Source organism: Lycorma delicatula, chromosome 6 (genome assembly GCF_047948215.1).
Source record: "Lycorma delicatula isolate Av1 chromosome 6, ASM4794821v1, whole genome shotgun sequence".
Taxonomy (NCBI): Eukaryota; Metazoa; Arthropoda; class Insecta; order Hemiptera; family Fulgoridae; genus Lycorma; species Lycorma delicatula.
The window spans coordinates 7,263,831-7,280,545 of NC_134460.1; the positions used below are offsets into that span (position 1 = coordinate 7,263,831).

Below are 16,715 nucleotides of genomic sequence, written 5' to 3' on the forward strand. Positions count from 1 at the left end.
AAAACCAGAACAATACACTTATCACTTCTAAATGATTCAACAGGTATATCAACATTATTGAGCGATGGTGATGTACATTCAACACAAGCTGAGTTTTCACAGAAGGGTTACTAGTTTCGAGAAGAACATTTGCGACAGCATCATCACGTTGTAGCAGCAAAGAAATATTTGGCAATGTGAAATTTTCACTAACATTACAACAATCGCTACTGATACATGACATTTTGCTAAAAAATTGTAAAACTGAACTTAATATCGGTCGCTTAGACATATTAAAGAACATGGAACGATAATGTGAAGTTTATATTTAAAAATATGAACTGCATAATGCACAAAACGTTAAACGAATGTTCCACAACACAATCTGAACTCAGACTAATGAGCGAATACCACTCGACAATGTACAATATTTCATATATGCATTGCTGCCAATGCAGAGCTGTCCCGACAATATGTTTTACAACAGTAATTTTATATGGTGTCGGCCTTGTTTTATTACAAGGTCAGCATTATTATTGTACCTTCTTAATAAGTGGCACAGCTTTGATGGTCTTTCCTCTCTTCCAGTAGATGAGGAGGGGTATATGCTGACACCCACTGCGCCAGTGAGAGTACTGCCACCTTCTAAGAATGCTGAATGAAGGCTACTATATTGTACATAGAGTGATGTACTGTATGTGTTATAGCTCCAAGTACAGGGATTAAATTATTGAAGATGCAAGAGCGGCAGACTGGATCTTATGTCAACAGATTTTGTTACTCTGAGTGAGAAATACAAGGAGAGAATTCAATGGATTTTTAAAAAGATACTCAAATACATATGTGTAAATCTATAGTATGTTTATTTTACAGGCCTAATATTAAAAAGTACTTAAATCTTCAAAAGGGGGAGTTCAAACCCAGTAACCCCCCTTATGTACACCCCTGGTGAGTATAGTGCTGTATTTAGTGGTGACCACAAAGATGTTTAAAAAATTTTAATTATCTGTAATAACATGGTATTTTAATGTGTAATCTTGAAATTTTAATTTTAATCGACTGATGATGAGCAATCCTTGAAAGCAGTAGCGATACATAAGGGAGAATTAAAAAATGAAAAAAAAGGTAAGAGTAAGAGCACTGAACTTTGTTTTTGCTTTTGAATATATACATACTGCATATAAAGTAACAAAATGAAAAGAAAAGCATAATTATGAAATACAGTATATCATTAACCGAAGTAAATCCAGGTGGGATTAAAGGTGGAAAAATCCTTATTTCAATAAAATCCATAATGACTCATAAAAAAATTAAAAATCTGAATTGGAGTTGAACAGCTTTTAAAAATTTCTCCACCAGTCACACCATCATCTACAACACTACAAATGCTATGTGCCAGTTTGAACTTTCCTTAAATGTATTTAATTAATTAGAATGTGGCAAACATGGCAGTTACCTAGCAAAAATTATCTTTTTTTAATTTGATGACAAAATCTTTGTAAAATTAGTAGGTTCATTTACTAACAAGAAAAATATATAAACAATAAAAATGAAAGTTAAGAGAAAATACTGGTTTCCTTTATACAACAAACATGCTTTAATTCCAGGTGTTTTTCTTCTTTAAAAATTATACATGGAGTATCAACCAAATTGCTGTTAATACTAATGGATATTATTACTCCATCAATGAATTTTAAATTAATAAAACAAAAAAAAAATGATGGGTCTCTTGTTTATTAAGTATGATTAACAATATTTTAAACATATTTACGTGTATATTTTTAAACTCATTCAGATTGTATTAATTTAAAAAATTAGAAAATCGTACTGAATATTATATGATAAAAAATACTTCATACTGATAAGTTCATTTTAAATCAAATAGTATTGTTTAGTTATAAAAAAATATTATTATGATTATATATTGCTTTTAATTATAGATAAAACACAGAAAAAATAGGACAGTAACACTAAAACTACATAAGTGACCGAAAGTATTGTCACTGAAATACAAAAAAATCTGACGAGAAAATTGTAATATTTTCCTGGCATTGGTTACTTACTTAATCTTATATAGTAGAAAAACAATTAAATATGAAAAAGTTACCGAAATTTCTTTTTTGGGGTGCAGGTAATTAATGATCTTTACTGTAAAATTATCATTATAAATTTAAATAAACCAAAAAAACTTTAAAAAACCCAAAACTTTTTCTGCTCCCCACCACCAAAATCACCTTCAAAGAATTTTTCTTGATTTTCTGTTTACTGTGTTAAATGGAAGTAACAAAAACAAAATTTCACTAAATTGTAAACCAATAATAAAAATAAAACGTTACCTAAGATTTCTTTTATGGGGATCGGGATGAATTATGAAAAGTTAAAACTGTATTAAAAGTTTATTAACTTTTAATAGTATTAAAGTTTAAATAAACACAAAAAAGTTTTAAAAATTAAAAAAAAAATGTAAACTTTGATCGGCTCCCTCCCCAATATCACCACCAAAGTATTTGTTTTCTTCTTTTTTTTTTTGGTCGCTTGCACTACTCCTAATCCTAGGAAGACAAAAAAGCTAAGCTAAGCCAGAAAAAAATTCTATCATTACTACAGAACAATAATAATACACAAAATATCAAATATATAAAAATGCAAAGTCAAAGTCACGGTGCAATAAAAAGTTTCTTTATTTAAAAAAGAAAAATCCATTACCATGATCGATAACAAACAACCATTACTGCACAAGATAAACACCTCTTTATCAATTTAACAAAAACAACAAACAAAAATTTGAAATAAATAATTATCCAAACACCACCAAATCATACAAACGTATGAAATTAAATCCAATAACTGAACATGAAGCGACTAAAATATTATCATAGATGTAGCATAAAATTATTAAAAAATTTTATTATTTTCGTGACACATAATTACAGCTAACTGTTAAAAAGTAAAAAAAAAAAACCAAAAAAATCAGAATGAATGCAACCAGATCCTTAATGATCTTAATGATACAAACAAAAAAGGCCCTTTTCATTATACACTTTTAATTAATAATTTCATTACAGGTATTAAATTTTTTTTTGTTTTTTATTACTATTTTTTTTATAGTTTTTAATAGAAAGAGTATTAATTATCAATTACATAAAATCTTAATCAAACAAGACATATGTTATGTTTAACATATGTTATGTTACAGTAAATGCAACTCTTAGCAAAAAAAAAGAATAGTATCTATAACATCATTACCAAAACTAAAATGGAGCACAATGATGCTAGATATTAGAGAATAAGTATTTTAAGTTCTTAATTTTAAGATTATAATAAAAATAAAATATATAACTTTGTATAATAAACATTTTGCTTCATAAAACCAGATATCAGTACACGGACAGTAAGTCCATGTACAGTAAATTTATGAGCAACAGGCCCAACTTTACCATGTAAGCACCTCAGCTATTAGTTTGGTTTTATTTGCAATCCTTAGTCCTTTGACAGTTTCTCGGGCAAAGAAGGTCACTGCTCTGCTAAGTCCCAACAAAGAAATGGATACTTTTCTGGCCAAGAGATGGTTGGATAAACTGAGAGATGGTTCTACCATTACAAATGAAAGCAACCGATCCAATTTCAATAATACTCGCGCAAAAAAGAAAGAATAAAAAACAAAAAGGAGAAAAGCAAAAGGTTAAGCAACCATGAGATTTTACCTTTGTTCAAGGTAGATAGATAGTTTACAATCTTACCATGATCCTGCTGCAGGATAAAAAAAATACTTTTTAAAGTGAAGGAAAATCATTAAAATATAGCATGTATACCATCTATTGTATTTGATTAAAGCAAATGTAAATGAACAGTTATTTTGTAATTATAGAATAAACACAACAAAGGGATAATTAAAGCACCCGTGTTATTCTTAGAACTTAAAAAAAATTATTACAATTATACATATACATAAAACAAAAAACCTTACCGTTTCACAAATGTTCATATTACAACAATTCTCAATAGTGATTTCACACTGGTCAGTATTTTGTGGTAGTGACGTTAATGGTGTAACATTCTTGTTCACAATAATTCTTTTCTTAATACGAGGACGTTTTCTTAATGACAAAACCTTAAATCCAAGTACAGCTGACAATCCCATTAAAATCAGGCATACCAAAGCAAGAATACCTATAGAAATTTCATATAACTTTGTATTACATTTTACATATTCGCTACTCACTGACGGCAACAGTTCCATTTTAGTAGTATTATTATTTCTATCACTACTTACAAATTTATCTGAAGGACTCTTCAAATTCATAAAATCTGAACACCTGCAAAATAATGAATAAATAATGGGTTATTTTACAGACTGTAAACATTTTCACATAAGTTAAGCAAAGTTTTTGTTTAATATTGATAAATTAGCTACAAGAACAAATTTTATTTATGCGGTGGATAAATTACATAAATATGTGCACAAGTATAGAACGAGGGATATCTGTAAAGTAAAGACCACTGGGAAATTGCTCTCCTTAAGGTCGGTGAACCTGTGTATTTCATAGCCATGCTACTAATGAGCACACTGCATTGTTGTCTGTAAGTTGTCGCTTTGTAGTATAATCGATGTTACAGCCAACTGTGAAATACATCGAGTCATATGTTTTTTAAACCATCAAAACATTAAGCCGGCTGAAATTCATAGGCAGTTGGTGCTGTGTAAGGTTATAATGTAATGGATGAAAGAAACGTTCAAAAATGGTGTGAAAGGATTAGAAATATCAGAATTAATGTGCACGATGAAGAATGTCTGAGGAGGCCCTCGATAATAACAGAGGACCTGTTGAAATTTGTCAATGATGAAATCAGAAAAGATCATTGCTCAACGATTTCTGACCTGGCTCTTCTTTTTCCTGGTGTTTCAAAGTGGCGATTATATAGAGAAGTAAAATAAAGTATGTAGTTTAAGAGAAATAAAAATATTTAAAGTTTTCAGAATAAGTTTTTTTAATAATGAAACTGTCTTTACTTTAGAGATAACCTCTCGTATAAAGCATAATAAAATCTTTCAAAAATTTCATGTTTTATTTTTTTATTATAAAAAAATAAAAATAAGTTAACTTTATCAAACCAGACAAGAGAACTCTATGTTACACAGCTAACATAAGACCTTATTGTGCTTCTTTCCTTTAATAATATTATTATTTAATAATCTAAATGATTTATTAAAGATTACTTTAAAAAGGTTGTTTTATTAAAAAAAAAGTCACTTTTGGAAAAAAAATTTCTTAATAAAAATATGTACTCAAATCTTTTCCACTTTTCTTTTTATTTATTACTTTTTTTGCTCTGACCAAAATTTTTTCAGTTTTCATCTATCTATCCAGGCAAATGCTGAAGTATTTCCCTTTTTGTTTTCAATGAAATAAGCTTATCAACAATTCGATCGATATAATTTTTCTTTTCTAACCTGTATAAAGTATTTTTATGTTTACTGAAATATCATATTTCAAAATAATATTATATTATCAGAATGCTGTATAATATAAGGTAGAGCTCTCTAAAAGCCAGGTAGCTATGTTCATACCTTCAGGTACTCAAAGCTCAATCTCACAGAGTGTGTATCACCCCTAACAAGTATTAAGTCACACCCTTAACATTAAGACACGTAAAGAACGATTTAAATCTGAGAAATATTATAACTTAACCTCAAGTTGAGCAATAAAAATAAACAAATAAATAGAAAAATGTTACTATAAACAAAAATTACATATATTCTCATGTTACTTTTTGACAAAGACCTGCACAAATTCATGTATTTGACATCAGTTTGTCTATTTCCTCTACAAAGAATGGCGTCGCTGAAGTACCTATCTGTCATCACTTTTGAAGTATCAAGTAGCCAGCCAATTCTTCAATTTTGTGACCAGATGAAAATCAGACAGTGCCAAATCTGGGGCTTGAAACGGGGATGGTAAGAAGCATGCAAATTAAATTTGTTTAGTACACCCTTAGCGGTAGAGATGTCATATAAAAAAATTAATTCCCTTCATTAGCATCCATTACTATTTATTACGTATCACTCTCCCAAGCTATGTTAATGTTTCACAATAAACATCTGCTGATATTTTCATCTTCATATAAACAAAATTCTTTACAGTAGCAAAAGATGGTAGCCTATCTTTTTTTGTTTTGAATTTTTTGAACTTGTTTTTCGAGTACATTCGCACATAAAAAACATTTTCTTTTTTGTAGCTGTGTAGTGATTAAAATAAAATATTTTAAATTTCATATGCATTTATTTAAATTGGTTCTCATACTTCATATTGCTTACTGCTTAGAAAGAAAATCAACTTTTAACAAAAGAAGAAAAAGTACTATACCTGCAAGGTGAAGGAGGTTTTGCTAAAACTTCGGGAATTTCATGACTAGATGACATATCAATTATTTGTTGTTCATCAAAACCAGCTACCATTAAACTACAATGTGCAATACAAAGATGCTGCATTTTCACATGTTTATCACAGCGCTCTCCAGTGAATTCATCACTACAATTACACCTCGGTATCTTTTTATTATCAACTGAACAATCACCACCGTTATAACAATAACCAAGACACACATCGATATCACATCTTTCTCCCTTCCATGTTGAATTGCATTTACGTACAGGTTTATTATTTATAATAACACAATCTTCTCCATGTAAACAATAATTATGACAAAGAGATAATTCACAATGATCTCCACTAAAGCCTGGTTTACATATACATTCACCGGATGATTCTATTCCGTTATTGAAACATAATAATTCTCCTTTTTCAACACTTTCACTCATACCCTCCAAAAGCTTATTTTTTTTATCTACAACCTCTAATATGTCTTCTTCAACCTAAGGAAGAAATAAGATCAATTAACACAATATATAACAAAAATAAATTTAATGCAAAGAGTAATAAAGAATAAATACACTAAGTTCTTTAATATCATGGTTTCAACTGCATATGAGGTCTGTTCAGAAAATAACAGAACTTTATTTTTTTAATCTTTATTATTAATTTTACAAATAATTAGTCCTTGTCCCCTTCAAAGTACTACCGTCACCTATTCACACACTTTTCCCAGCGTTGTTTCCACTTCGCGAATTGTTAAGCTTCATTTGAAATGGCCTTTAAGGTGTGTAAATAATTTGTATTAATGTCATTAACAGTCACAAAACAGCATCATTTCATAACAGATTTTAATTTCAGAAATAAGCAAAAATCACAAGGAGCCAGGTCTGGCAAGTAGGGAGGCTGAGGGAAGACTGATTTTTGGCATAACACTGACAAATTGACAAAGCTGAGTGTGCGGGAACATTGTCATACTGAAGGAACAATCAGTCATCTCACCACAACTCTGATCTATTTTTGCAAATTTTTTCACATAACCATTGTAAAACACCTTGACAGTATGCATGGTTCACTATTTCAACTTTGAGGCGAGAATTCAAAATCCATGATTCCATTAAAATTGAACAGCCCTAGTATTATCTAAACGTAAACCAGATTTTCTCATTAGAAAATGTGATATATGAATCTTAGAATATGACTGAAATATTTGGAAATTAAATATATGAAGCTCACTTAATAAAGCCACATCACCTTAAGAAAAAATATTTTTGGTAAAACTTACAGACACAAATCACATAATAATGATACACACAGAACTTTAATTAAGAACATGATCATCAATGTAGGCATGATATAATATAATGACATTAAACAAGGTCTTACAGGTACATTTAATAGCAATACTGACTTATTTATTTTAAGACTAAGAACATATCAAGTGAATGGTTTGATTCTAAAATAAGAACAATGAAATACTAAAAAGTTCTGTTTAAAACACTATTTATACTAAAAAAGGAAAAATGGATTACAGTAAGCATTAATAATACAATACTAGACTCATTAAAATGAACTGAATTTGATTTGTAGTAGATCAGATGATATAAAATTAATAGTTAACAGTCTACAAAAAATTACACAAGAACTCATCGATAAGAAAGATAAGCATGAAATAAAAGATGAATATCAATTTTAAGTTATTAAAAAAAAAACAGAAATATAAAATGCCGTTAAAAAAACTAAAGCCAAAACTGCACAAATAATGAATTGTACATTTCTCTTCATAGGGATAGTAATTCACCAAAGGAGAAAACAACATTTGAAATGAAACTCTACTAGTTGCTCGCATAAAAACATACTAGAGGATCAACTGAATCACTTGTCAGTCTGTATACATCAAATCATTGAGTTAACTGAAAATGATATGTTCAAGAATGGCTTAATCAGCATTTTTTCAGAAGACACATAGATCATACCAACAAGGCAATGAAAATGAAAGATATTTAGTCCTGGAATATGAAATCCTTCTAAGCCAAAGGAACATGTAGCATTCTCGTTCTCTCTTCTCTTGAGTATAGGATTTGTTAGGCCAGGTTTCGCATCTTACTAAGGAAACAACCGGGCATTAAGAATTGGAACAGTAGTACTGTAAAAAAAAACCGAACATAAGAAGAGTACATTAAATAGGAACAGTAGGCATTTGGCAAGTCTTTCAAGGTCAATTGCGTAATGCCTGACCTAAGATATTTTAAATAAACTTTTTTTTAAATTTCTGAACCTGATGCAGTCTACAACACAAAGAATGTCTCAAGGAATAGTATCTAGGAAACAAGGTGTAACATAAAATGCCAACAACCTGTCATGCTTAATAAACCGGTTTCTATATTACTAAACTTCAACATTCTATGGAGTCACACAGCAAGCCACTGACATTAGTGGCTAATAAATAGTGAAATAGTAAAAATAGTGATGAACAGAGGAAACATGGAAGATGAAAATAATGCGGACTTAATTTGGAGAAAAAACAAAGCTGAACTTTTAGGAACAAGACTTGTAATAAGAATGGTATTTACCTCAAAAAGAAGTAAGAAAAGATATTTCTCAAATAAAAATTAAAGTTTTCCTTTTCTAAAAAAAAAGAAAATTTTATTTTTGTAGTCTACAATTAAGGCAAGCTCATAAACCTGGGGAGTGATGCCTTTTTATATATTTGTTCAAGTAAAGTTTAAAAGCTTCTCTCAACCTGATCAAAGTAAATAGAGTTATCTTGCCTAGGGTCAAATATTAAGTTGAGGAGAGTGAATGACTAAACCTCCCAAAAAACGTTTGGTTTAGAGTGTATAACAGTAAATTTTTTCATGAGATAAAATTGGGTTTTTTATTAAATGTGTATGTAGTCGTTAATTTTTTGTTTAATTTGTTCATGATTTAACATGGTCAAAATCCCCATTTTTCAAGTTCCAAATTTTGTAAAGGAACTTTGATGTCAAAACTTCACTTTTACTTCAAATTGAATCCGCACACTTTTAGTAGGAAATTATTCTGTTAAAAAGGAAATATTTACACTTCTATATCAGGATCAATCACATCAACAAATGCTGGCACAAAAAATAAAACAAAAGTGTCTTTCAGAAAGCAAAATGTTTCAGAAAAACTGTAGATGATCTGAAAAAATGAAAAATGATGTACAAGCTATATAATTTCTCAAGAAGTAGACCGATAACTCTCTGAACCATGAATTATATTCACTGCAAAAGATTCTTGGTGTAACAACGTAGCTGCAGTTTGAAGACAAAATACTCCCACAAACATTCTCAACTTAGTCCAATTTTATCAGCCATGAAATCAATTTTCAAAAACTTCTGTAACTACTGAAGCTAAATTATGAAAAACTACTGGAAAATAACATCATAAAAACATTTTTCTGCTTCAAAATTTGAAAAAGTTTAACATTTCTTAAGAATTTATATTTTTTCTTTGGTAAAAAACAATATCACATAAGTATACTTGCGCAGTTTCAATACAAGTACGCAAATAATGCCTTGAAATTTTGGCTGAATGGTTTTTGAGAAAATGGATCACAAACTTGGCAAATTTAAATAATGGGAACTAATCTACTTAAATTACATATATAAAAATGTTTGGTAGCTGAATAATAAATATTTATAAACTGTCTTACCTGATCCTTTCGTTCTTTAACTTTGCTACATTCTTTAGGATCAAGATACGATTCTTGGGAAATTGAAACAATACCATAAATTTTAGAAAAATACTTTTTAGAGTAGGATTTTAATTTTGACACAGTTACACGATCATAATCTTCATTGTTTATCTTAGCATTATAAATTGCCTCGCTTCCAACATCAGTCCAAAAAAATCTTGAACCCAATGTACTCAATGCCACAGGCTTATGTGCATTTGCAGCTGAAAGAGTTTAATTATTTAACTTTACTAAACAATTAACAGTAATTAACAGTAATTTATCATTAATACATGTATGGATTGTAACAACAATAAATAAACACTATGATTTACTAAAAAAAAAAAAAAAAAACATTACAAATTTTCTTCTTAAAACATACTACATTCTCTAGCAATAAGTTCTGTTAACAACTTGTATGTTTTTTTGTTTTAGTTTGTAACTGTCAGGCACACAATTTCAGACAAAAATTTTAACTTTTCATTACTGAGGAATATAATCACGAAGGAGTTACAAAAAATGTTATCCTTAAACAGTATAATATACGTAACTTGGAACATTATCAAGGCTTTATACAGCAGTAGTTTCTCATAGTATTACTGAAATAAAATTGAAGTTAACACCTGAAAAATGAATTAACACATTTTTGTTAAACAAATAACACCAATGTTTGTAGTGGTGCATTACAAACTTTTTGTAAGATATTGCAAGTCATTATCTATAAATAACATAAAGGAGGTGTCTGGGGTAACAAATGGTTTCTGAGAGATCAGTCATTTCTTCAAAAACAATTCCAAAACACAAAAACTCTTTAAACATTTTCAAATGTTTAAAAATACATTAAATATATATTAATGTATTTCATTATACGTTTGCAAAGGGTTCCATTTACATAAAAAAAAGTAATTATACAAAAACACCCCCTTCTTCCATGTAGTCTCAAGTTTTTGTTTGTTTATATTTAAGGATTCCAAACTACAAACGCAAGTAATGTTTGTTAATCTAAATACAAGTAACAAGATAATTATTTATTTTATAAATTATTTCAAGCAAAGGAAGCTTATACATAATATCAATTAAATTAAAAGTTTTTAAAATTAATCTATATATTTAAAATAATAATGTCGGGTTAGTCTAGTGGTTAAATTCGTCATCACAAAATCCACTGATTTTTGAAGTCGAGAGTTTGAGGTTCAAGTCCTTGTAAAGGCAGTTGTTTTTATATGGATTTGAATTCTAAACTGTGGATTCTTTGGTGGTCGGATTTCAATTAACCACACATCTCAGGAGCGGTTGACCTGAGTCGGTTCTAAACATTTACCATCTGCATCTAATACATTTACATCTGCAGCTATGTCAGGCCTGGCAAGCCAGTAGCAGCAATTGAATTTGCCTATACACTCACATCCGGCAGTCGCTGGAAAACTGATTGGAGAAAACAAACAGTTAAAATAATGTTATCTATATTAAAACAAAAGTAAATCAGGTTGATAACTATAAAAACTTAAATTTTTTACTTAGAAGGATTGTAAACCAACACTTAATAACTTACGTCAGGTCAATGCGACCCGATTAAATATTCTTTATAATCACCTTATATTATTCAGTTTTGTTCAATTGGAGACAACCTTCAAATTAATCCCCTATTGTAAAATATTCTTTTGATCATTGTTGCTTGTCTGCATGGATTGTAGTTGTCTGCTCAAAAATATTGACCCAATGCAAAATTTACACATACAGAATTTTATAGCTGACCCATTACAAATGCTGTTAAAAAAAAATTAAATATAAGTGGAGCTTCAATTAGATATATGTTACCTAATAGTTTATTGGCTCATTGATATAATAAAAGGAAACAGCAGGAAAATTCTTATTAACAACCGCTAAGAATTAGCTCTTTTGCTGTTGCACGCTAAATTAATTCTTGTTGATAAAATTCGAAAAGATTATATGGCTGTTCCACAGGATTATATTATGATCCATTCATAACAAAGATTATACAAAGGTACTGTTATTAAATTAAAAAAACATGACGTTTAGCTTCATCAACAAATAAAATTTGCATCATATGTGGTGGCCACATTATTTGTCTACAGATTCTTTTACTACTAAATAAACAATTATGAAATGAGAATAAAAAATAAACTTTTTATCAATTTAAAAAAGGATTAGGATCGATTCAAATTACAATACTGAAAGAATGGTCTCCTATAAATACATTTTTAAAATTGTAACACATTTTCTTACAGTAACACTTCAGAGTTAGACTGACCCAATATGATACTACTGTTTCTGTAGGGGTTTGGTATATACAAGTAAATACAGGTACAGTTTACACAAATACTACAGATACATAAAATAGTGGTACCAAGGAAATAAAGTCATGCGTATTAATATGCTAAATTTCACCAAAAATATGACAACCACCATATTGGAAAAGGTTGTCTGCAGATTTCTTGTGAAGGGGATTTTGATGGAGGAAGGTAGAAATATTTACATAACCTTTTTTCATCAAGAGCTGGAAGCAAAGCATGATGAGCCAAACTAATTTAGGTTTTATTACACTGTCCCCTAACCTGCTTTGAAGAAGAGGATACAAGCGTGTTTACTTCAGAATATCCAACAATAAATATGTAAGAGTAACCTCACTACCACCGCAAAAGCAGATACAATCATGATCCAAATTAATCGATATTGTTGATATTAATAATTTAGATCAGTGATTTCCAAACTGTGGACCTGGTGCCTAGGAGAGACATGGCTCTTCATAGGGGCGCCATGAAATATTGTATATTCATAACTAATTGAACCAAGACATTTATAATCATTAATTTAATGTTAATAAAGTAAAAAAAATAATGAAGATATAAAAGTTTTATTTATTTTTATCTCTTACTTACAAGTAGTCATGATTTTACTTACGGTAGGGCACCATGGAAAAATTTTAATTGAAAAAGGGCGCTGCAACTCGGAAAGGTTTGGGAACCACTGATTTAGATCATTGTTAAACACACCAACAAAATCAGTGGCTATAAATTTAGTCAGATTAGCTTTAGACTATTCTAACTACCTTAATAAAAGTACATCCAACCTTGACATTTTTTTTACTTATGACTGGTTCAGATAATTTCAATTTATAGACAAGAAGTTTACCACATGAGAAGGATTGATTCACTGCTATTTGATATAGATAAATCAGGTTAGTTCCATCCAGTAATATAATTTTACATTTAGATGAAACAGAATTAAAATCTATGCCACTAGAACCAGTGTATAAACATCAAGTTTATAGAAAAGATCCCAACAAAATAAAAGCATGCCATAACACCACGATTAGAGGAAGGTATTCCTCGGGAAGTTTTTTTTTTTTCATTCTGCTAAAGGCGTATAACTATTGGTGATGTATATTATTTACCAAATGTTTCACAATCATTTAAAAGAATTATTCACATTATATGAAACATAAATTAAGTTTTTCTAACATGGCAACGTTGGTAAAGTACTATTATATATAATATAAACTGCTTACCAATATATTACTTGTTTCCCTCAAGCTCTTTCGGCTACCCTGGTATCTTCAGAAGGGATTATAATTTATAATTGAAATACATAAAATTTTAAAACTCACATTTTAAATGTACATAATAATTGATTGTCATTTTCTAAAAGTCTTAAGTTGAAGTAAGTACGTCTGTATTGTAATAGTATCACAATTGTTATCTTGTAGTATAACAATTGTGATACTATTACAATACGGACGTATTTATTTCAACTTAAGACTTCAACTTTTACAAAATGATGATCAACTGTTATGTATACTTAAATATGTGAGTTTTAAACTTTTATATATCTTAAATATAAATCATCCCTCCTGAAGATTGCAGAATAGCTGACAGCGTTTGAGGAAAATAAATAATATATTAGTAAGCAGTTTATATTATATATAACGTAAATTATAGTTGAATAATCTGTAACAAAAATAAAATAATTTTCTAATAGTATAGTGCATCTACACTTTTAAATTCTTAAATTGAATGCTCTGAGGAGTTGATTTGTGCAAAATGGTCACCTGCAGCCTGGTGAAATTTATATTATCATACTTCTGTCAGTTAATTTTTCTCTTTCATTAAACAAGTAGAATCTACAAGAGTAGCATCTTGAAAAATTCACTCTTTAGCAAGGATATACCAATTAATACTGTATGTACTGATTTGATGCGCAATATTTAACAAAATCATTCTTAAATAAAGTTAAATTATGCTAGAAGAAATTTTCTTTTTTTTACCAGTGACAAAAATATTATGGGAGAAATTAGAATCGCTAATGACCAAGGAAGATGCATAAGAAGAAAATAAAGTAAATAACATGTGAAAGCGTAATATAAAAAAGTAATACTAAAGATAAATATTTTAAATGTGGATATTACTAATAAAAAAATAGTTAACTATAAAAACAAGGATGACTTTTGCAAGCAGTTAGAAAACTGTAATCATGCAGTCCTTCAATATCTATTTTATAAAGACATTATTTAAGCTCATTTCAATAAATTTATGAACACAATAACATTTTTATTAAAGGAAAAGGGAAGCAACATGAATGGTGAAAAATAAATTGTACTAGAGACTACACTGAATCACATAAATTCAGTTAATTAAAAAAGATTTTTTACCAATGAAAAAAAAGGATTTTTTTTTATAAATAATTTCATACGAATACAAGTTATACTTTTGAAAAGAATAGAATGATTATAATGTAAGAAATAATTGTCAAAAACATGGTTATAGAAGAAAAAAGATTGGAAGCCAATTAAGTAATGCAAATTCATAATACTTTTCTTTAATATTTGTAATGCTAGAAATATTCTAATTAACAATGTATAAAGTGTACATAAAAGATAATAGATTAAGTGATACTGAAACACATATAATGCAAAGTGAACTTTTTTAGATTTAAGTTATTCTGTGGAAACTGGCAATATTGATAAATTTTTGTTTATAAAAACCAAGAAGGCCGTGAAAATATGACACCTTGAATGTGGAAGGAGTAAAAATAAAAACAGTAGATAAAATTTCTAAACTCCTTCAGTACATGGTTTGTTTCTTACCCTCCAGTAAAATAATTAGTCATATTAATTAATGTAGTTCTATACAGATAAAAAAATAATGTAATGAACAGCAAAGAAAGCAACTAATCTTTTGTTCTGAACTGAGCAAGTAATTATTCAATACAATATCTTTAACCTCTATTATCAAAATTACCTTATACAGTCAAAGGCATCCCTAATCATTCTAATACCACTCTTATTCTAGCATTAATCAGGTTTCACTGTTCCTGAAATAGCTGTATCAGATGTTTTCATTAATGTCTCATATAAATGGCAATGAAATTTCAGTTTTCAAAATCAGCTGATTTAAATGTTTTTGTAAATGCTAATTCTAATTAATTGTTTCAAGTACAAATATATATATAAAGTAAATCAAACTTATAACAAATTAGTTGTTTAACAGCTGATTTTCTTAGGTGAAAGTTCTGAGGTTCAAATTCCAGTAAAAGTTAGTTGCTTTATACAGATTAGAATATCAGATAGCAGAAACCAGTGTACTTTGGAGTCGGGGTTGAATTAACCACACGTTTCAAGAATGGATGACCTGAGTCTGTATAAGACTACACCTCACTTACATGTCTTTATCTCATTGGGCCAGGGGGAGGATTGCTTATTGTTCACTAGCTTAACAGATTTCAACATACACATTAGGAAAATAAGTAATTAATTAAATATATATATATATTATATATATATATATAATATATATATATTATATATATATATAATATATATATATATATTTTAATTACTTCATTATTATTTTAATTTAATGATGTAACTTGAGTGAAATTAATTTCTTTGAAATGTTTGTGCTAGCAAAATAATATTAGATTAAATGATTATTTAATTATATAAATAATTATGAAAAAAGTTTAGGAATTTGGGGAAAAAGGTATTAAACCTAAGAATAAAGATTTTTATACATAATTTATTAATAGTAATTAAACATTACTGATATTACTATTATTGTAATGAAATATGAATAAATTTTAATAATTATCAAAAAAATTTGAAGAAAAAACAAAAATAATCTTTACAACTTCTATTAAAAAAATAAATTCATATATTACCAGCTGCGGATGAGTAAGAAAATGCATATACTATAAACATCATATCATCTTGTAACTCAAAAACAATGCATAACGCAATACCAAAGATTTAGTAAGAAATTATGGGTCTATATTTTTCAAAGGGTTGTAAGTTGTAATACTGGGATGCAATTTTTGGTCTACCTCTATTTTTAATACTAAAAATAATCTACATTGTGACAAGCTTATATTTGTCACAATGCAGATTACACGGGGGGGGGGGGGGGGTGAGTTTAATAGCAGAATAAGCAATGTTGTACAAGTGTCATGTCCATGTAAAAATTTTAAAGTTATGTTATGCAGTAAGTAATTGCAACATAAACAATTAAATCTAACCTAAAAAGCAACCAAATTAAGTATAAATGTTTATAAATTACTTATCATTTTTAACTGAAATACAATTAATTATAAAATAAAGTTTAAATAATAAAATAAAATTTAAATAATGGATATTTTTAAGTGAATGAATG

General features: G+C 28.5%; 1 protein-coding gene across 5 annotated transcripts in view; it reads right to left on the reverse strand.

Moving 5' to 3' along the window:
* Positions 1 to 16,715, reverse strand: part of LOC142326449 (glycine dehydrogenase (decarboxylating), mitochondrial-like) — a 123,822-nt gene that overhangs the window by 95,780 nt on the left and 11,327 nt on the right. For 2 of the 5 annotated variants that reach the window (XM_075368971.1, XM_075368970.1), the window contains exons 2-4: positions 10,030 to 10,274; positions 6,345 to 6,853; positions 3,947 to 4,295 (exon numbers count right to left, since the gene is read on the reverse strand). In XM_075368971.1, the coding sequence (XP_075225086.1) occupies positions 3,947 to 4,295; positions 6,345 to 6,853; positions 10,030 to 10,274 (1,103 nt within the window). Of the gene's footprint in view, positions 1 to 3,946; positions 4,296 to 6,344; positions 6,854 to 10,029; positions 10,275 to 11,643; positions 11,770 to 16,715 lie in introns of those variants that run through there. The other 3 variants (XR_012756786.1, XM_075368969.1, XM_075368972.1) reach the window with 2 other exon arrangements.